Source organism: Rhinoderma darwinii, chromosome 1 (assembly GCF_050947455.1).
Source record: "Rhinoderma darwinii isolate aRhiDar2 chromosome 1, aRhiDar2.hap1, whole genome shotgun sequence".
Classification (NCBI taxonomy): domain Eukaryota; kingdom Metazoa; phylum Chordata; class Amphibia; order Anura; family Rhinodermatidae; genus Rhinoderma; species Rhinoderma darwinii.
The window spans coordinates 642,053,622-642,073,117 of NC_134687.1; the positions used below are offsets into that span (position 1 = coordinate 642,053,622).

Below are 19,496 nucleotides of genomic sequence, written 5' to 3' on the forward strand. Positions count from 1 at the left end.
CAAATTCATCATCCATACTATGATAAATTCATATCTTGGAAATAAAAAAAGATTGGGGAAAAATTCTGCATTGATTCCTATATTCATCTCTACACTTGAGTGCTTGGGTTGTTTTTTTTCTACACAAGTTGTGGGGTATCCAAACCCGAACCCTTATAGCACCTGAACAGTCGATTTCAGGTGTGCAGTCCATCGTTTTCTCTCTACATTGTTTGACATCCTTGACGTAAGACCAGCAATTCTCAACTTTCTTGGAGTAAAGAAGCCATGGAGAATGGATTCCAACTTATTAGTACGGTATAGGGGAAACCAAAAAAGGAAAAAAGCGTCTAAAAGCACCAAATCAAGATGGCTAAAAACTTCTGTACAGGACTCCTTTATATAATCCAAGGATAAAGTCAAGTCCACTCTACCAGAGCCGTATCAATATCCTGGGCCGAAAGGGCAGATGCTTTGTTTGATCCAATCGGTAGAGCTGCCACGTTTTCAAATATCCATACCTTTTGCAGAAATTACAGACTTGAAAGTGTTATCTAATGGAGACTGCTTTCTACAAGCTGTTGGTCCCGTCCCCCCACCGACTAGCCTACTCATTTGGTACTGTTCCTGTAGAGCGGTCATAAGGAACATCCTGAAAATTAGAAATTAATCCTACCGGAAATTTGTTTTCCAGCAGTCCGTCATGACAGCGCCTTGATTTCCCACCCTTATGGTTTGTATGTTCTACTTTATGAAATTAACATATGTGGATTTGTGTCTTGGTTTCAATAAATCTAGTTGCAATCATCCTGGTGTTGTATTTCCAAAAACTCTAAATGATGGAGGTGGAAGAGGCTTCTTAACCTCGGTGTTCAAGGGACAACCTCCTGTAGTGCTGTCATGATGGACTCCTGGAGAATCGGGTCTCTGACCTGTAAAGGGGTTATCTAGGGCTGCTGTATTGATAGCCACAGGGGCAGTGCCCAGAATTTCAGCTTAGTCCCATACATATTTGGGGGGGATAATTAATGAGTGGAACAAGGAAAATCATATTCTGTGACATGCCGCTCATTTGCCGTGTGGAGGATGGGCAGTTGTACCAGGTGTACGTTACTGCCAGTCATAAATATCTGCCAGTGCATTAGACTAGAAGTTCACAAAATTAAGATCTACACCGATCCGCAAAAACATTAAAACAACCTGCCTGATATCGTGTAGTCACCCAAAACGTTATAATTTAGGCTCTGTGTAAAGGATCTGCCAGGCACAGCTTCGGGGTTAACGCCCATAGATAATCAGTCTGCACCTGCTTCTATGTCTGTGAGACTGACTCCATCTTCCACCACTCAGGGTGGCAGGCTTAGGAGTGGGAGAACCTATCACAGCCTGGCCAGACGGAGCTAGCTCCCGCCCTCTGTCTATTTATACCTGCCTTTCCTGTTCCTCCTTTGCTTGTGATTCTTCTCGTCTGGTTTCCTGGCCCTGCTGCAGCTTCTTGTACTATTGTCCTTGCTTCATATTTACCCCGGCTTGCTGACTACTCTCCTGCTCTGAGTTTGGTACCTCGTACTCTCCTGGTTTGACTCGGCTTGTTCGCTTCTCTTGTTGCTCACGGTGTTGCCGTGGGCAACTGCCCCTTTCTCCCCCTAGCTCTGTGTACCCTTTTCTGTTTGTCTGTCGTGCACTTATTGAGCGTAGGGACCGTCGCCCAGTTGTACCCCGTCGCCTAGGGCGGGTCGTTGCAAGTAGGCAGGGACTGAGTGGCGGGTAGATTAGGGCTCACTTGTCGGTCTCCCCACCCCCGTCATTACACTCTGATCAATAAACCTAGAATGTAAGGTGTAGAGAGAAGTGTGTGATTATATATAGACAGATATACAGTAGCCATGTATTCAGTCACTGTGTGTTTCCTACAGATGGATCCAGTAGGAGAAATCCACCAGAGAGATGTCCCAGTCCTCTGTGTTCCCAGTACTGTCCAGAGGAAAATCACATTGTCCCAGAGAATCATCAGGTAGATTAAGCTGAGCCCTATACCAGTTCTCTATAGGGGGGTGTGGAGCTTTTTGATCCTGTGGTCATAGATATTGGTGGTTTCTTATGTTGATCTGTTAGATTCTTTGCACTCTCTGCTGTATTGTACTGAATTGTTACATATGTGATATCAGAGGGAAGATCTGACTAATATTAAAGCGGAGGATGAAGAAGAAGAGCGGGTGAGGGGCGATCAACCATGTAAGAGTGAAGTGGAGGAGGAAATTCCAGAAGGTGTTACCACAGGTAAGTAATAATAAATTTAGAAAGTGAATTGGGAGGCTTGTTAAGGTGAGGTTCCTCCTTAGTTCTACATTACAGTAACACGTCAGACAATGTGTTATACATAGTGCAGGACGTGAGGGAGCTGTGACTGCACATAGAAGTTCTCTACAAGGTGTTCTATGGATCCGGTCATGCCCTAGTGTTCGCGTCAGTATTTGGGGGCTCTGGCTGGGATTAACAGCTGCACTAACATGAGAAAAATTCATTTTAACCCCTTCCCGCTCCTGGACGTACTATTAGGTCATGGTAGCTGTATCATTCGTGCTCCATGACCTAATAGTACATCACAGGAGTAACGGCCATTTCGGCCAACCTCCCGACACATACAGGAGCTGTCACAGCTCCTACAGCGGGGACCGATCGCTGTGTCCCCGCTGATTAACCCCTTAAAAGCCGCGTTCAATAGAGATCGCGGCTTTTTAGAGGTTAAGCCTGCTGCACGATAGCGGCCGGCGATGGTGACTATGGCAACCGGACACCAAACAATGGCGTCCGGCTATGCCATCTACGGAAGCCTAGTGGGTCCTGACAAAGTCAGGACCCACTATGCTTGCTGTCAGTGAGTAGCTGACAGCTCTAAAGTGCAGTGTATTAGAATAGCGATCAGGGCTTCCTGCCCTCAAGTCCCCTAGTGGGACAAAGTAATAAAGTAAAAAAAAAGTTAAGAAAAGATGTGTAAAAATAAGAAAATAAAAGTTTTAAAAGTGCTAAAAGTAAAAATCCCCCCCATTTCCCTTATCAGTCTTTATTATTAATAAAAATATATAAATAAACAAATAAACTATACATAATTGGTAACGGCCTGAACTACAAAATTATTTCGAGTAGCTGACAGTTCTAATACACTGCACTACGCATGTAGTGCAGTGTATTAGAATAGCGATCAGAGCCTCCTGCCCTCATGTCCCCTAGTGGGACAAAGTAATAAAGTGAAAAAAAAGTTAAAAAAAGATGTGTAAAAATTAGAAAATAAAAGATTTAAAAGTAATAAAAAGTAAAAATCCCCCCTTTTCCCTTATCAGTCCTTTATTATTAATAAAAATATATAAACAAACAAATAAACTATACATAATTGGTATCGCCGCGTCCGTAACGGCCTGAACTACAAAATTATTTCATTATTTATCCCGCATGGTGAACGCCGTAAAAGAAAATAATAATAATAAACCGCACCACAATCACAATTGTTTGGTCACTTTACCTCCCAAAAAAATGGAATAAAAAGAGATCATAAAGTCGCATGTACCTAAAAATGGTAATGATAGAAACTACAGTTCGTTACGCAAAAAATAAGTCCTCGCACGGCTTTATTGACAGAAAAATAAAAAAGTTCTGGCTCTTAGAATAAGGTAACACAAAAAGTGAATGATTTTTTACAAAACGTATTTTATTGTGCAAACGCCATAAGACATTAAAAAAAACTATAAACATCGCCGTAATCGTATCGCCCCGCAGAATAAAGTGAATATGTCATTTATAGCGCACGGTGAACGCTGTAAAAAAAATAGAATAAATAAACAATAGTAGAATTGCTGTTTTTTTAGTCACCACGCCACCTACAAATAGAATGAAAACTGATCAAAAAGCCGCATGCACCCCAAGAAAACTACAATGAATTCCTCAAGAGGTCTAGTTTACAAAATGGGGTCACTTTTGGGGGGTTTCCACTGTTTTGGCACCACAAGACCTCTTCAAACCGGACATGGTGCCTAATAAAAAAGAGGCCTCAAAATCCACTAGGTGCTCCTTTGCTTCGGAGGCCGGTGCTTCAGTCCATTACCGCACTAGGGCCACATGTGGGGTATTTATTAAAACTGCAGAATCTGGGCAATAAGTATTGAGTTGCGTTTCTCTGTTAAAACCTTTTGTGTTATAGAAAAAAATGCTATAAAAAGGATTTTCTGAGAAAAATAAATATGTAAATTTCACCTCTACTTTGCTCTAAATTCCTGTGAAACACCTAAAGAGTTCATAAACTTTCTAAATGCTGTTGTGAATACTTTGAGGGGTCTAGTTTCTAAAATGGGGTGTCTGATGGGGGTGTCTAATATATAGGCCCCTCAAAACAACTTCAGAACTGAACTGGAACCTAAAAAAAATAAAAATGAAGCAATACTTCGCTTCTCCTAATGAGCATTGCCTACTCCAAGACGAACCCAGTTTTGACTGTTTGTATAAATGGAGACTCCTATTAGACCGTTTCAGTGCCCGGTTTTCCCAAGCATACACCACCGGGACGTGTATTTCTATTGATGAGTCCTTGGTACATTTTAAAGAGAGGCTTCAATTCTGCCAGTACCTGCCGGGTAGGAGGGCAAGGTATGGCGAGAAGATGTATAAGCTGTGCGAGAGTGCATCAGGGTATACCTACAGATTTAGGGTATATGAAGGGAAGGACACCAGTGTTCAGCCCCCAGAATGCCCCCCTTACTGGGAGTTAATTCAAAAATTGTGTGGGATTTGGTGCACCCACTGCTGGACCAGGGTTACCAACTCTACCTGGATAATTTTTATACCAGCGTCCCACTCTTCAACAGCCTCTTTTCCAGAAGTCCTGTGGCATGCGGCACTGCTAGAAAAAATCTGAGAGGCCTCCCTAAGACACTGCTTGGACAAACAAAAAGGGGTGAGAGCAGGGCACAATCTAGCAGCAACATATTGTGTGTCACGTACAAGACAAGGGAGATGCCACACCAGTACCCATGTACCTGTACGAGGTACCAGTACAGAGACCCCCCAAACCAGACTGCATCCTGGACTACAATAGGTACATGGGAGGGGTGGACTTGTCAGATCAAGTCCTGAAGCCCTACAGCGCCATGCGGTGTGGTATAAGAAGCTGGCCGTGCACATCATACAGATGGCATTGTACAATGCGTACGTGCTACGTCGATGTGCAGGCCAGACGGGAACTTTCCTGGAATTTCAAGAGGTGGTTATCAAGAAACAAATTTTTAGGGACCAAGAAGGGGGGGGCACCCAGTACTTCTGGAAGCGAGGCCACACGCATCGTACCAAGGCAACACTTTCCAGGAGAACTTCCCCAAACTGACAAGAAAGGAAAAAGTCAAGAGGTGCAAAGTCTGCTATAAGAGGGGGATAAGGGAGGACACAATATATCAATGTGACACGTGTCCTGAAAAACTAAGGCTCTGTATGAAAGAGTGTTTTAAAATGTATCATACATCCCTAAATTTTTAATCTACCCCAGTTTTACTTACCCTGATGCACTCCGCTCATCTTATCCCCCTCATCTTTCCCTTCTGAGCCCTGCTGCGTGCCCAGGCAGCTGATTACAGCCACATTGAGGGTATTGCCATACCCGTGAGAACCCACATTAGTTTATGGGGTGTATGTCTCTGGTAAAAATGCTCACTACACCTCTAGATGAATTCCTTAAGGGGTGTCGTTTTTAAAATGGGGTCACTCCTTGGGGGTTTCAACTGTACTGGTACCTCAGGGGCTTCTGCATACATGACTTCGCACCAGAAAATCCCCAGTAGGCCAAATGGTGGTCCTTTTCTTCTGAGCCCTCCCATGAGCCCAAACGTCAGCTTATCACCACAAATTGGGCATTGCTGCACTCAGAACAAATTGGGCAACAAAATGGGGTATTTTATTTCTTGTGAAAATAAGAAATTTTCAGCCAAAACTACATATTATTGGAAAAAATTAATTTTGTTTGAATTCCCAGCCCAATTCAAATAAGTTCTGTGTAAAAACTATGGCGTCTAAATGGTCACATTACCCATCAATTAATTCCTTGAGGGGTGTAGTTTCCAAAATGGGGACACTTCTGGTGGGTTTCCATTGCTTTGATACCCCTGGGGCTCTGCAAATACGACACTGGCACCCGAAAACCAATCCAGCAAAATCTGCACTCCAAAGAACACACAGCGCCCCTTCCCTTCTGAGGCCACCCATGGACCCAAACACCAGTTTATCGCCACAAATGGGGTATTGCTGCACTCAGGAGAAATTGGGCAAGAAAATGGGTTATTTTGTTCCCTGTAAAAATAAGACATTTTTATCAAAAATGACATCTTATTGGAAAAAAATGTCATTTTTTTTATTTCACAGCCCAATTCAAATACTTGCTGTGTAAAAACTGTGGGGTCAAATTGGTAACAACAACCATAAATTAATTCCTTGAGGGGTGTAGTTTCCGAAATGGGGTCACTTTTGTGGGATTCCTACTGTTTTGGCACCTCAACACCTCTTCAAACCTGGCATGCTGCCTAAAATATATTCTAATAAAAAAAGAGGCCTCAAAATCCACTAGGTCCTTCTTTGCTTCTGAGGACTGTGTTTCAGTCCACGAGCACACTAGAGCCACATGTGGGACATTTCTAAAAACTGCAGAATCTGGACAATACATATTTAGTAGATTTTCTCTGGTAAAACCTTCTGGGTTACAGAAAAAAAATTGAATACAATTGAAATTCAGCGAGAAAAATGACATTTGCAAATTTCACCTCTACTTTGCTTTAATTTCGGTGAAATGCCTGAAGGGTTAAATAAACCCTCTAAATGCTGTTTTGAATACTTTGAGGGGTCTAGTTTTCAAAATGGGGTGTTTTATTGGGCTTTCTAATACATAGGCCCCTAAAGCCACTTCGGAACTGAACAGGTACCTTAAAAAAAAGGCTTTTGAAATTTTCTTAAAAATATGAGAAATTGCTGTTTATGTTCTAAGCCTTGTAACGTCCAAGAAAAATAAAAGAATGTTCAAAAAATGATGCCAATCTAAAGTAGACACATGGCAGATGCATTTAAATTCTGAAAAATGCTATTTTTTATAAATTTTCTCTACATTTTTTGCAATTTTTCACCAATAAACACTTAATATATCGTCAAAATTTTACCACTAACATAAAGCCCAATGTGTCACGAGAAAACAGTCTCAGAATCGCTTGGATTGGTTTAAGCATTCCGACGTTATTACCACATAAATTGAAATATGTCAGATTTGAAAAATTGGCTCTGAGCCTTAAGGCCAAAACAAGGCTGCATCCTTAATAGGTTAACCACTCAAACACCTCATCAATGCTGAAAGGGGGCTCGCCCAAGACACTTCCAGCATTGACACTGTAATAATAAATTCACACACAGTGCGTCTTTTGAGGTGTTTTTTTAAATTTATTTTTGTTTTGTTTTGACGACTGCACACAAGTCACAAGGGGACATGTTGTCTTCAGGATGTTCCCATAGTACAACCTTAGGCTGCAATTTTAAGCAATCAGATCTCCGCTATAATCTACTGTACACTAAATCGCTCTTCTGGAACATGTCTTCTGGTCGCTCTCCTGTAAGGGTCTTCAAGAAGCTTTTAAAGTACATTTCACCCTTTATCGACAAGTGATGGACATATCCGTCATTTTGATCTTGTGGTTATTGCCACTGTACACATGACATCAACAGCAGGAGCATGACTGTAAGGCCTCATTCAGACGAGTGTGTCCATTTTGCGCCCTGCAAAAAATTTACCGTATTTCATGTCCATGTTTCATCAGTGTGGTTTCAGTGTGGCATCAGTTTTTCATTTCCGTGTTTCTCCTCTGCCAGCACTGGTTTTATCATCTCTTTTTTTTTTTTTTCTCCAGTGTTTCTTTAGCAACTGATGCGTGAAAGACGGAAAGCACACAGATGTCGTCTATGTGCAGTCTGTGTTTACCACCCACCCATTCACTTCAATGGGTGATGTGGTTCACAAAAAACAGACCAGAATAGCGCATGCGGTGAGTTTTCATGCAACGGATTAACACTCTGTGAAAAAACACAGATGTCTGAATAGCCCCATTGTATTGCATGGGTCAGTGTTCTCTCCGTTATATCGACGGACAGCACACTGACATGAAATATGCTTCTGTGAATTAGGCCTTATACACAGTCGGGCTCCTGATGCAAGTGCCGGGATCGGAGAGAACTCTGATGCCAACAGTTTAACCCCTTAGATGTTTTGGTCAATAGTGGCTGCTGAAACGAAGGTGTGTAACAGAGGGAGGGGGCTTCCGCTTCAGACCATCAGCGCTCTGCGATGGGATACCATGGCAGCAGAGGATCCAGGCTTGCCATCGATAACTGCTTATTATGTTACTTGTCAGTGATAGTCAGTCGTTTTTGTCCATAGAGAACAAAAAAAGGATTGTTAACTTGAATAAAGTTTTTAATAAAAATTAAAAAGAGCCCCCCCCCCAAAAAAAAAAGAATCGTAATGACCCATGGAATCAATATACATTAATTATACTGCACTGTGCTTTGTGTAAGAAGATAAAAACAAAGTTAAGAAAAAAAGGTTTTTCAAATTTGCTGTGTATCCACCCCCCCCCCCCAAAAAATAAATTGTATGTACGGGACTTTCAGTAGATGTCACTCCGCATTGGCCGCGTTTTAGGAGAGCTGCTGAGTCTGGACTATAATAAAGCCCCTAAATAATCCTACCTGGTAGTCGAAAAAAGAGCAGGATGGACAATATCCTGCTTCTCAAGGACAAGCTCTCCACCATCCTCAGAGGTCGCTTCCCGCATCATATGCACAGAATGGCACCTGCACTACTAGCATGCGTCATACTCACATGACTCTCCCCCATGCTCTAAGAAATAAGCGGCTCCATTACCCTGCATGGAAGATCCAGGGCAAGGTACCCGGTGCAGTCAGCAATGCATTGATGGGCTGAGAAACAGGCAATACCTTGTGTAGCTGGGAGAGCTTTCTGTTTATAGTCTAATCCACGGGACTACTGAAACCCACGGTCCTTTCTAATCGAGTCTAGGATGCTGTGAATCTGCAGGACCTGCTCATTCACCCTGCGGTGGAGCTTCTAGAGATATTGACGAGTCCTTCAGTGTCCTTCCTCAACACCCCGCAGATTTATGACTCTGACCACTCTTCCTCTGATTTAACTACCTCAGAATCGTGATATTGTATACCTTGTTCTATAGAAGCTCACTCATATTTCTTATCCCGTCATGCGTTCCCGCACTATTGACACGTTTTATGGACAATTCAGTATGATCCAATAAAAATAGCCAACTCCAAGCGAGTGGTAAAAATCTGCCTTCATCACATAGGGAAGATCCGTATATGGGTGAAAATAATTTGCAATTACTGTGTGATTGATGCCGGCGATAGATGCTCGTCTGGCTGCTTTTATATTCTCACTGGACTTAATAGATTGTAGAAATTACAGCATGGTGGCTCACTGGTTATCACTGTTGCCTTGCAGCGCTTGACTCCTGGGTTCAAATTCAACCAAGGACAACATCTGCATGGAGTTTGTATGTTCTCCCCGTGTTTGCGTGGGTTTCCTCCGGGTAGTCTGGTTTCCTCCCACACCCCAAATCATACCAATAGAGAATTTAGATTGTGAGCCCCAATGGGGACAGTAAGTGAGAAACTATGTACAGCGCTGCAGAATATTTCGGCACCATCTCTGTTTATTCAATTTCACTGTTCTACATCTTTAATTTAACCCTTAATGCAAAATCAGGTGCATGTACTTCAGGGGATGTGGTGACTTCGCATGGTGACGAACATGTAAGACTGTCCCCACTCAAGATCGCACAGGGACAGTTGACAGTTACTGATAACGGACGTCCTGCCAGCCATCTGGAGACCAGTTAGCTTTGGTATCAGCCGGCGATCACTGTTATTGGTCAGTATGTGCAGAAGTCACTTATAAGTCATTTATATCGCACGGTGAGCGCCGTAACAAACCCCCCCCCACCCAAAAAAAAACTATGCCACAATTGCTGTTTTCTGGTCACCTTGCCTCCCAAGAAAATGGAATAAAAAGTGCTCAAAAAGTTGCATGTACTCTAAAATAGTACTAATAAATACTACAGCTTGTCCCGCAAAGAAAATCCCTCATACGGCTATGATGTAAAAATAATAGGTATGGCTCTTGTAAGGCAGGGTGATGAAACTTACTAATGTGCAGGCCAGAGGAACACATTCCTACAGTTGTAAGTGGTGGTTATCAAGGCCCTAATTTTTGGGAACCAGGAAGAAGAGGGACTGAGCACATCTACTAGAAGCGAGGGTGCCCGTATTATACCAGGAGAACAATTTTACCAGAAAAGTTTCCTAAACTACAAAGAAGGAAAAGTCCCCAACAAAGTGCAGAGTGTGTTCTTAAAGAGGAATAAGAATGGACGACCTCTATCAGTGCGACACTGGCCTGTGCATAAAGGATTGCTTTACAGTATGCCACACATCTATGGATTATTCATTTTATTATTTACCCCATTATTATACCCTCTTATTATGGCCTTATGTACTCGTCAGAGCTTACATATGTCCCCACATTATAAACTGAAATGCCAGCAAAACTCCAGACAAAACTACTACCAAGCAAAATCCAAGGGCGTTTCTTATATTTTGGCACCTCAAGGCCTCTGCAAATCTATAATGTGCCTGGGAAAATCTCCTAATAAAAAGAGGCCCCAAAATCCACAAGGTGCTCGTTCATACCAGTGTTTGTCACATAGCACACCAGGGCCACATATGGGATATTTCTATTTTTAGAATCAGTGTAATAAAGATTGAGTTGTTTCTCTGTTGACACCTGATTGTATTACAGGAAAATTAATATATATCAAAATTTTAATTTCTGCAAAAAAAGTTACAATTTTACGTTTCACATCCACTTTGCTTTCATTCCTGTGAAACACCTAAAGCTTTCTAAGATTAACCCTTTCAGGACCAAGCTCATGTTGGCCTTCGGGACCAGCCCCATTTTGTAAAATCTGACGTGTCATTTTATGTGGTAATAACTCTGGAATGCTTTTGCCTATCCAAGCGATTCTGAGAGTGTTTTTTCGTGACTTATTGTACTTTATGTTAGTGGAAAAATGTGGTCAAATTTATATAAATTATGATTTTTCTCATTTTAAATGTATCTGCTTGTAAAACAGAGCGTAATACCACACAAATGTTTTACTATTTCTTATATTCCATATGTCCACTTTATATTTGCATCGTTTTTTGAAAAAATATATATTTTTCTAGGCGTTACAAGGCTTAGAACTTTAGCAGCAATTTCTCACATTTTTCAAAGACCAGTAAAGTTTTGAAGTGGCTTTGAGGGCCTTATGTACTAGATAGACCCCATAAATCAACCCATTTTAAAAACTTCACCCCTTCACCCACAACAATTCTTAACCCTTTAGGCATTTCGCAGGAATTAAAGCAAAGTAGAGGGGAAATGAACACTTTTTTTTTTTTTTGCCAAAATTTATTTGTAATACATTTTTTTTCTTTAACAGAGAAGGTTTGACCCGAGAAACGCAACTCCATATTTATTGCCCATATTCTGCAGTTTTTAGAAATATCCCACTTGTGGCCCTAGTGTGTTAATGTACTAAAGCACAGGCCTCAGCAGCAAAGGAGCACCTAGTGGATTTTGGGGCCTCCTTTTTTTTTTTTTATATATTTTAGGCACCATGTCAGGTTTGAAGAGGTCTTGTGCCAAAACAGTGGAAACGCCCCAAAAGTGACAGGGTTTTGGAAATTACATACCTCAAGGAATTTATCTAGGGGTATAGTTAGCATCTTGACCCCACAGGTCTTTTGCTATATTTATTTGAGTTTGTCTGTGAAAGTGAAAATCTTTTTCTCTGAAAAAATATTATTTTTTTTTGTACAAGGAATAAAGAATAAAAAGCACCCCAAAACTTGTAAAGCAATTTCTCCCGATTACAGCAATACACCATATGTGGTAATAAACTGGTGTTTGGACCCATGGCAGAGCTCAGAAGGGAAGGATCGCCATTTGGATTTTGGAGCGCAGATTGTGCTTGGTAGTAGTTCTATTTGGGGGTTTTGCTGGTATTTCAGTTTATAATTTGGAGGCATATATAATCTGTGCGGAGCACATCAGGGTATATGTAAGATGGGCGGAATACATCAGGGTATATGTAAACTGTGAGGAGTACATCAGGGTATATGTAATCTGTGCAGAGTACATCAGGGCATAATAAGAGGGTATAATAATGCGGTGAATAAATAATAATTCATAGATATGTGGCCAGTGTTGCACTGATAAATGGTGCCTAATCTTATCCGCTTTTGGAACGCTCCGCACAATCTCTGTCGCTATATTCTGAGTGCCAGAATTTTTTTCTTTTTTCTCTACTGGAGCTGTGTGAGGGTTTATTTGTTACGTTACCATCTGTCATTTTCATTGGTACAATTTTTTTAGGGTACATGTGATTTTTTTGATTTTTTTTTTATCACTTATTTTCTTTTATTCTTTATTTTTTTTATTTATTTATTTTTGGCAAGCAAAGTGACAAAAAAACATAAATTCTGATAATGTTTTTTGTCTTTTCATTTTAAATTTTTGACAGTGTTCACCGTGCGCTATAAGTGACATTTTACTTTATTCTGCGGTTCGATTAGGTTACGGCGATACCATATGTATATAGTTTTTTTTTTTTTAATGTTTTGTGACAATTGCGCAATAAAATCACTTTTTGTATAAAATTATTTCTTTTTTGTGTCACCATATTCTGATGAAGCCGGTCCCAGGCGAAACGCGCGTCGAGGTGCTCTTTTTTTCTGTGCCACATCTAGGCTGATGTCCATTTCCTGCCACCATGTCTATAGGTATGGTTTATTTTCTGTAGTGAAATGCTTTTTTCCCATTAGATAGCACTCTATTCAGGGTTATACATATATGGCTATTCACCATTTATATTTACCTATAGTTACAACTTTTGTTTGGGCTGTGTATTTTTGCTGTCTTTTACAGCTACACATGTCCTTTATATTTCATGGGGTCTGCATGATTTGGCATTTTTGTCTCTAGATGGGTTGTTCTGTATACCCTCAGGTATAATTACATCTATACCACTCTGATGCTGTTCTTGGAATCTGACTTATTTTTATCATTGTCATTATTTCTGATATCACGTATTGTTATTCATTATGTACTAATAAAAATTATAATATTTTATGAAAATACGTGTCAGTTATACATTCATAGGTACAATAGTGGGTGTTATGTCCCCTATGTTTTTTGGTTGTTTTACCATATTCTGAGAGCCATAACTTTTTTATTTTTCAGTCAAAAAAGCAGTATAAGGGCTTGTTTGTTGCGGGATATGTTTGTAATTTTTATTGGTACTATTTTGGGGTAAATGCAACTTTTTTTTTATCACTTTTTATTCTATATTTTGGGATGGGTGATGACCAAACGAATAGTGATGCTAGCATTGTTTTTTAATTTTATTTATTTATTGCGGTGTTCACCGTGCGGGAAATATAACTTTATAGTTTGGGTCGTCACAAACGCTGTGATATCAAATATGTGTACTTTTTTAACGGTTTCATTTTTTTCCTCTAATAAAAGACTTCTTATAGGAAAAAAAATACATTTTTGTTTTTGTAACTTATAACTTGTTTTTACACTTTTATAAAACATTTGTATTACTTTTTTTTTTACCTGAAGACCTACAGCACTGATAGCTGATATAATACATTACACTACCTAAGTAGTGTAATGTATTATAAACGGTCAGTGTGATGCTGACCGTCACACTAACAGGGAGCCTATGAGGACCAGCCTCCGGTTTTGCCATGCAACTGACGATCGGTCCCCGGGAAAGTTTGTTGTAGCAACAAACTTTCCAGTTTGTTGCTACAGCAAACTTTCCCTGTGATCACATGATCAGGAACTGAACCAATCAGGTCCCAATCATATCTTCGGGACCAGAGGCAGGGGTTAACAGCGCGATCCGTGTATCACCGCTACTCTGAGACACCCGGATCGCGCTTTTAACACCCACTGTGAATTCACGTCGGTGCTGAACAGAGCCCAGCAAGCACCGACGTGAATTTACAGTGGGCAGTCAGGAAGCAGGTAATAATGGTGATCATATTCTCTGTAGCCGAATAAATCGGTTCGGCTGTCAGAGAACAGGTTGCTGGGGAACCAGGGACACTGACACCGCTGGCGTCAGAGCGCTCTCCCCAGCGCTATGCCGACAGAAGCAGAGGTCTGCAGATTCACGTCCTCGCTGCATGGGGTATATGCGGATTGGACGTGAATCTACAGATTGTCGGCATGAAAGGCTTAAAGGATATTAAAAAAATTATGCCAACATAAAGTAGACATGGGAAATGTGAATTATTTACTATTTTGTATGGTATGATGGTCTTACAAGCAGAGTAATAGAAGAAAAAATAATAATTTTTAAAATGTATAAGTGTTAGACGCATTTTGGTGTTGTTGTTTTTTGTTTTTTACAAATACTGAATGTATTGACCAAAATTTACCACTAACATAAAGTACAATGTGTCACAAGAAATCTCAGAATCACTTGGATAAGTAAAAGCATTCCAAATGTATTATCACACAAGTGGTACGTCAGATTAAAAAAAAAATTAGGCTCTGTCTGGAAAGTTAAAACTGGCTGCAGTGACAATACGTTAAAAAACAAAAACAACACAGAAGAGTCCGTGCAAGAGCTGCTCCCACACCGACACTGACAGACCTGATGATAAGATGCTGCTGTAGGTATAAATACTTCATACTCCTCAGTAAAATACTGTTAATCTGTTCGATACCACAGTGTTACAGTGTAAATACAGTGTTACCTGAATTCCAGTGGTCACATAATGTGTGGGTTGTGGGTCACATAAGTGCCCTATCTTCTACATAATCTGATCAGCGTTGTAATGTAGATAACAGTGGTTTTGATTTTGAAAAACGATAATTTTTGACCGAGTTATAAACAATTTTAGATTTATGCTAATTGCTTTCTTAATAGAAAACTGGGCGTGTTTTTTACTTTTTACCAACTGGGCGTTGTACAGAGGAGCGTATGACTCTGACCAATCAGTGACCAATCTGCATCATACACTTCTCATTGTTCCAGCCCATTGTTACAGCGTGATTGTGCAGTGAAAGAAATACACTCCTCTGTACAACGCCCAGTTGGTAAAAAGTAAAAACACGTGTAGTTGTCTATTAAGAAAGTAATTAGCAGAAATCTAAAATTGTCTATAACTTGGTCAAAAATGATTTGTTTTTCAAAATAAAAACCACTGATATCTACATTACAGCGCCGATCAGATTATGTAGATGATAGGGCATTTATAATCTGGTGACAGAGCCACTTTAAGTTAAATTATTGTATTAAAGTGATGCCCAATTGGCATTGAAGGGCCAAATGTGTTGTCAAAGGCCATAATTGCAAAACAAGCTTGTGCTTTTAAATTTTTATTTTTGTCAAGTAAATACTTATGTAATAAAAGTGGTGACTGTGTGCAGACCAGAATCCTGGACTTTATATAACACTTTAAAATATATAAATGATAAAGTTTTATACGGCTGAATTACACGTGCAGTGTCTAGTACAGTTTTACTTTAACCATAAGGCATGGACTATACGTTTCTTTCCTGCTGGATCCATTTCTGGCTTTGACTCAATAAAGTGCATGTATGATTCTAGCCTAATTAGAATGTTATGATTATGTTACATTTATTGTTTGAAAAAGACAAACAAAAATTCATTTTTAATCCTAACAGAAAATCCCAGCATGAACTCTGAGGGCAACTTCGTGTTATTGCTAAATTATAAAGCAGAAGATGAAGATATCATGCAGCAGTCTTCAGGAGAAAACCTTGCTACCATTAATGTACATCCTAGACTTCACAGTGCAGATCTATCATATAATCCTCCTAATAATGAGGAACAGTCTTCTGACAAATCACAGAATCTTACCACAAGCACAGCTCAGAAAGGGGGTAAAAGCTTTCAATGTGGTAAACAGTTTACAAAAAGCTCAGGTCGTTTTACACACACAAGTCACACAGGAGAGAAGCCATACCCCGGTTCAGAATATGGGAAATGTTTCGCACGAAAATCAAACCTTGTAATACATGAGCGGAATCACACAGCAGAGAAGCCATATTCATGTTCAGAATGTGGGAAATGTTTTACAAATAAATCACATCTTGTTAGACATGAGAGAAGTCACACTGGAGAGAAGCCATATTCATGTTCAGAATGTAAGAAATGTTTTATAAAGAAATCAGATCTTGTTACACATGAGAATTCACACAGGAGAGAAGCCATATTCATGTTCAGAATGTGGGAAATGTTTTGCTCAAAATTCAAATCTTGTTATACATGAGAGAAGTCACACAGGAGAGAAGCCATATTCATGTTCAGAATGTGGGAAATGTTTTGCACACAAAATAAGTCTTGTTAACCAATTGCGGACCGCCCATAGACTATAAATGTCCAGGCAGTCCGCAATTAACTCTGCAAGGATGTTCCACAACGTCCTGCTGAGTTTACTCTTTTCAGCTTTGTAGCAGCATTTAGCTTCATGACAAAGCTGTCTAGACAGCTGACATCACGGAACTCTGCCCAGAGATTAATCAGCGTGGCATGTAGGTATGTGATCATTGTGACAACCTGTGACAATGATCACAATACTTTCTCTGTCGGCGGCGCACCACTTCTCATGGCAAACCCTGATCCCCCCCCCCCATATCTATCTATGGATCTTATGTCTATCTATGTATTTACCTCATATCTATCTGTCTTATTTGTCTATGAAGTCCATAATAAAGTTATTATACAGATTTTTTCATGTCATTCTATTTATCATTTATCTATCTCATCCATAATAAAAATTATAATAATGTCTAAATGCAGATTTTTTTTTTGTCTCATATAAATAAAGATTATTCTTTTTCTCTATAGCTATCTATCTGATATATATATTGTTATATAGTGTAGTTTTAGGCTGAGGTTACACGGCAACTTTGGCCACGACAGATTGCACGGCCAAAGATCAGTATGTTTCGTAGCCCACATGGCAAGTAATGACAGTGAAAGTCATCGGGGTCATTTTACTTGCGATGTAGGCTACTGAACAAAGCGATTTTTGGCCATGGGACCTGTGTCGTGGCCGAAGTCGTTGTGTAGCACCAGCTTAGAACTATACTATATATCAATATATATATGAGATAGATGATTATAATATCTTTATATATCTAAGTTGCAATTTTTTTATGTTATACAAATAAAGATTATTATTAATTCTATCTACCTATCTTTTATCTATATCTTTCATATCTTATATATTGATGTATTGTACCGTTTTAGGTGGGGGCGACATTGGTCGCATGCACTAAGATGGAAAAATAAGAATGACAAGTAAAAAAGGTCCCGGGCCATCGAAAGACAAAGAAACAGGAGACATGTCAACCTGAGATCAAATAACCCAGAAAATAGGATTGGAAAGTACCTGAATTCCTTAGGGGTGAATAAACACGTATTCAAGTATCCAATCTGAGTCGTCAGAGTTAAAGCGCTCCTGCAATTTTTTTCCTATATAGTGCTCCAAAAGCTGCTATTATAGTATAATGTAGAAGTTCCTGTGTATACGTGGCGTTTATCTGTTTTCGTTAATGTGCCATTTATGCGCTGTCTGCCATCTTGGTTTCTTCTTTCCCTTTGATATGGTTTTCCTAATGCATAGTACATTTCCTATGATGTTTCAGGCTTTGCAGAAGCAGAGGGGGTGGAGTGTCCTCACACTGCACTTGCTCTGCTCTGAGTCCTATCTTTAAGTTTAGCAAGTGATGGATGGGTGACATAGAACTGCTATCCTCACACTGTAGAGTTTTAGTGTATCCTAACTGATGCACCTTCAGCCTGTTTCCTCTGCCTCCTGTTTGTGATAGATTTCCTCAGTCCTTACAAGCAGTAGACCGTGAGCAGCATCGTATAGAAATACACTGAACTCTGCACACAACACTCTCAGATAGTATAGTCTTACAAACTACGTCTGCCTCCGACTCTCAAGATTCCCGAATCCTGGCATGTTTCTCTCCTGAAACCTGTGCTCCTCAATTGATAAGGAAAATTCCCCTAATTCCACATCTGATCCGAGGGATTCTGCAGATGTATTTGAAGTCAAGGAGGTTCTTTACTACAAGAAGGTTGGAGGGAAGAATTTCTACCTTGTGGACTGGAGGGGTTTTGGTCCTGGGGAGAGATCTTGGGAACCTGAAGGGAACATTAATGCCCCCATGTCCATCAAAAAATTCCTCCTTCGCTCTGGCCTTAAGAAAAGAGCATAGGGGGGGTACTGTAGAGCCGACAGCCGGGGACCGCCAACATATTCCCTCCCACGGAGGCCGAGGCCATCAGTGTGTTTCTCCTCCCTGGGGACGCCGGCTAGCACTGCCTCCTGCTCCCTGTAGGGTGCGTACGCACTCTGGTGGTTTCTTAATGGGCCAGCATGTGCACCACTGAAGTGTCCCCAGCCTATCCCTGCACACCCTGGCCTATATAGTTGGACCCGCCCTCTGCCTCAGTGCCTGAGCAATGTTAGTGCTAACCCAATTAGTCTGTGAAGGTTCCGTATCCAGTTCCCTGAAACCTTTGTCCGTGACTATTCTGTATATGTGTTCAGCCCTGTATCCCGAGTCCTGTATCTGTGTCTAGTCCTATATACTGACTCCAGTGTCTGTGACGACTCCAGTGTCCGTGACGAGTCCTGTGTCCGTGACTATTCCTGTATCCTGAGCACAATGTCCGTGACGAGTCCTGAGTCCAGTGTCGGAGACCAGTTATGCTTCTGAAAATCCTGCACAAACCAGCTTCCGATAATCCAGCACAAGGCAGCTTCCGATAATCCAGCACAAGACAGCTTCTGATAATCCAGCACAAGCCTACCTCCAGTAATAAGGTACCAGCCTTCCATCAAGGTACCATCGATCAGTGACTGTCCTAAACTTGTCTGGCCAGCAGAGTAGCCCAGTGGGTCCACATTCCCAGTGGACGTTACATCAGTTATTCTATACCGGTTATCATTTATCAATAAACATAAGTGTCACGTTGGGTACGTGGATTCACTGGGCCGTACCGCCTTGACGGTATGGCATCTGGCCAACAGGTCACAGTCTAAAGTTCGTATAGTGTACCTGTGGTTGCTGGGACAGTAGTAAGTCAGGTTCAGCTGGGACTAGGCAGCAAGCAGGCACCAGGCATCGTACACAGCACAACTTCAGCTCAACACGGCACTTGACCAGGATAGCACGGGACACAGGTTACAGGTAGCAGGAACGGGAAACCCTGGGAACTGTAAAACACTAGGAGACCATTTGCTAAGACAAACTTAAGGTAAGACAACAACGCTCAGGAAGGGGCTGGGTCCCTCTTATAATCCAG

The 19,496-nt window shown here is 40.8% G+C and overlaps 1 protein-coding gene across 1 annotated transcript; it reads left to right on the plus strand.

The window, feature by feature from the left end:
• Window positions 1-267: 267 nt before the first annotated feature.
• Window positions 268-16,891, plus strand: LOC142694871 (uncharacterized). Its single transcript, XM_075847613.1, has 4 exons — window positions 268-292; window positions 1,896-1,993; window positions 2,148-2,259; window positions 15,833-16,891. Exons 1-4 carry the CDS (start codon window positions 268-270, stop codon window positions 16,438-16,440), a joined length of 843 nt encoding a protein of 280 aa, XP_075703728.1. The 3' UTR covers window positions 16,441-16,891.
• Window positions 16,892-19,496: the final 2,605 nt, after the last annotated feature.

Coding starts and splice junctions, on each gene's coding strand:
- LOC142694871 (XM_075847613.1), top strand. CDS start 268: ATGGAGAATGGATTCCAACTTATTA. Junction 1,994..2,147: donor TTGTCCCAGAGAATCATCAG/GTAGATTAAGCT, acceptor ATGTGATATCAG/AGGGAAGATCTGACTAATAT. Junction 2,260..15,832: donor TCCAGAAGGTGTTACCACAG/GTAAGTAATAAT, acceptor TAATCCTAACAG/AAAATCCCAGCATGAACTCT.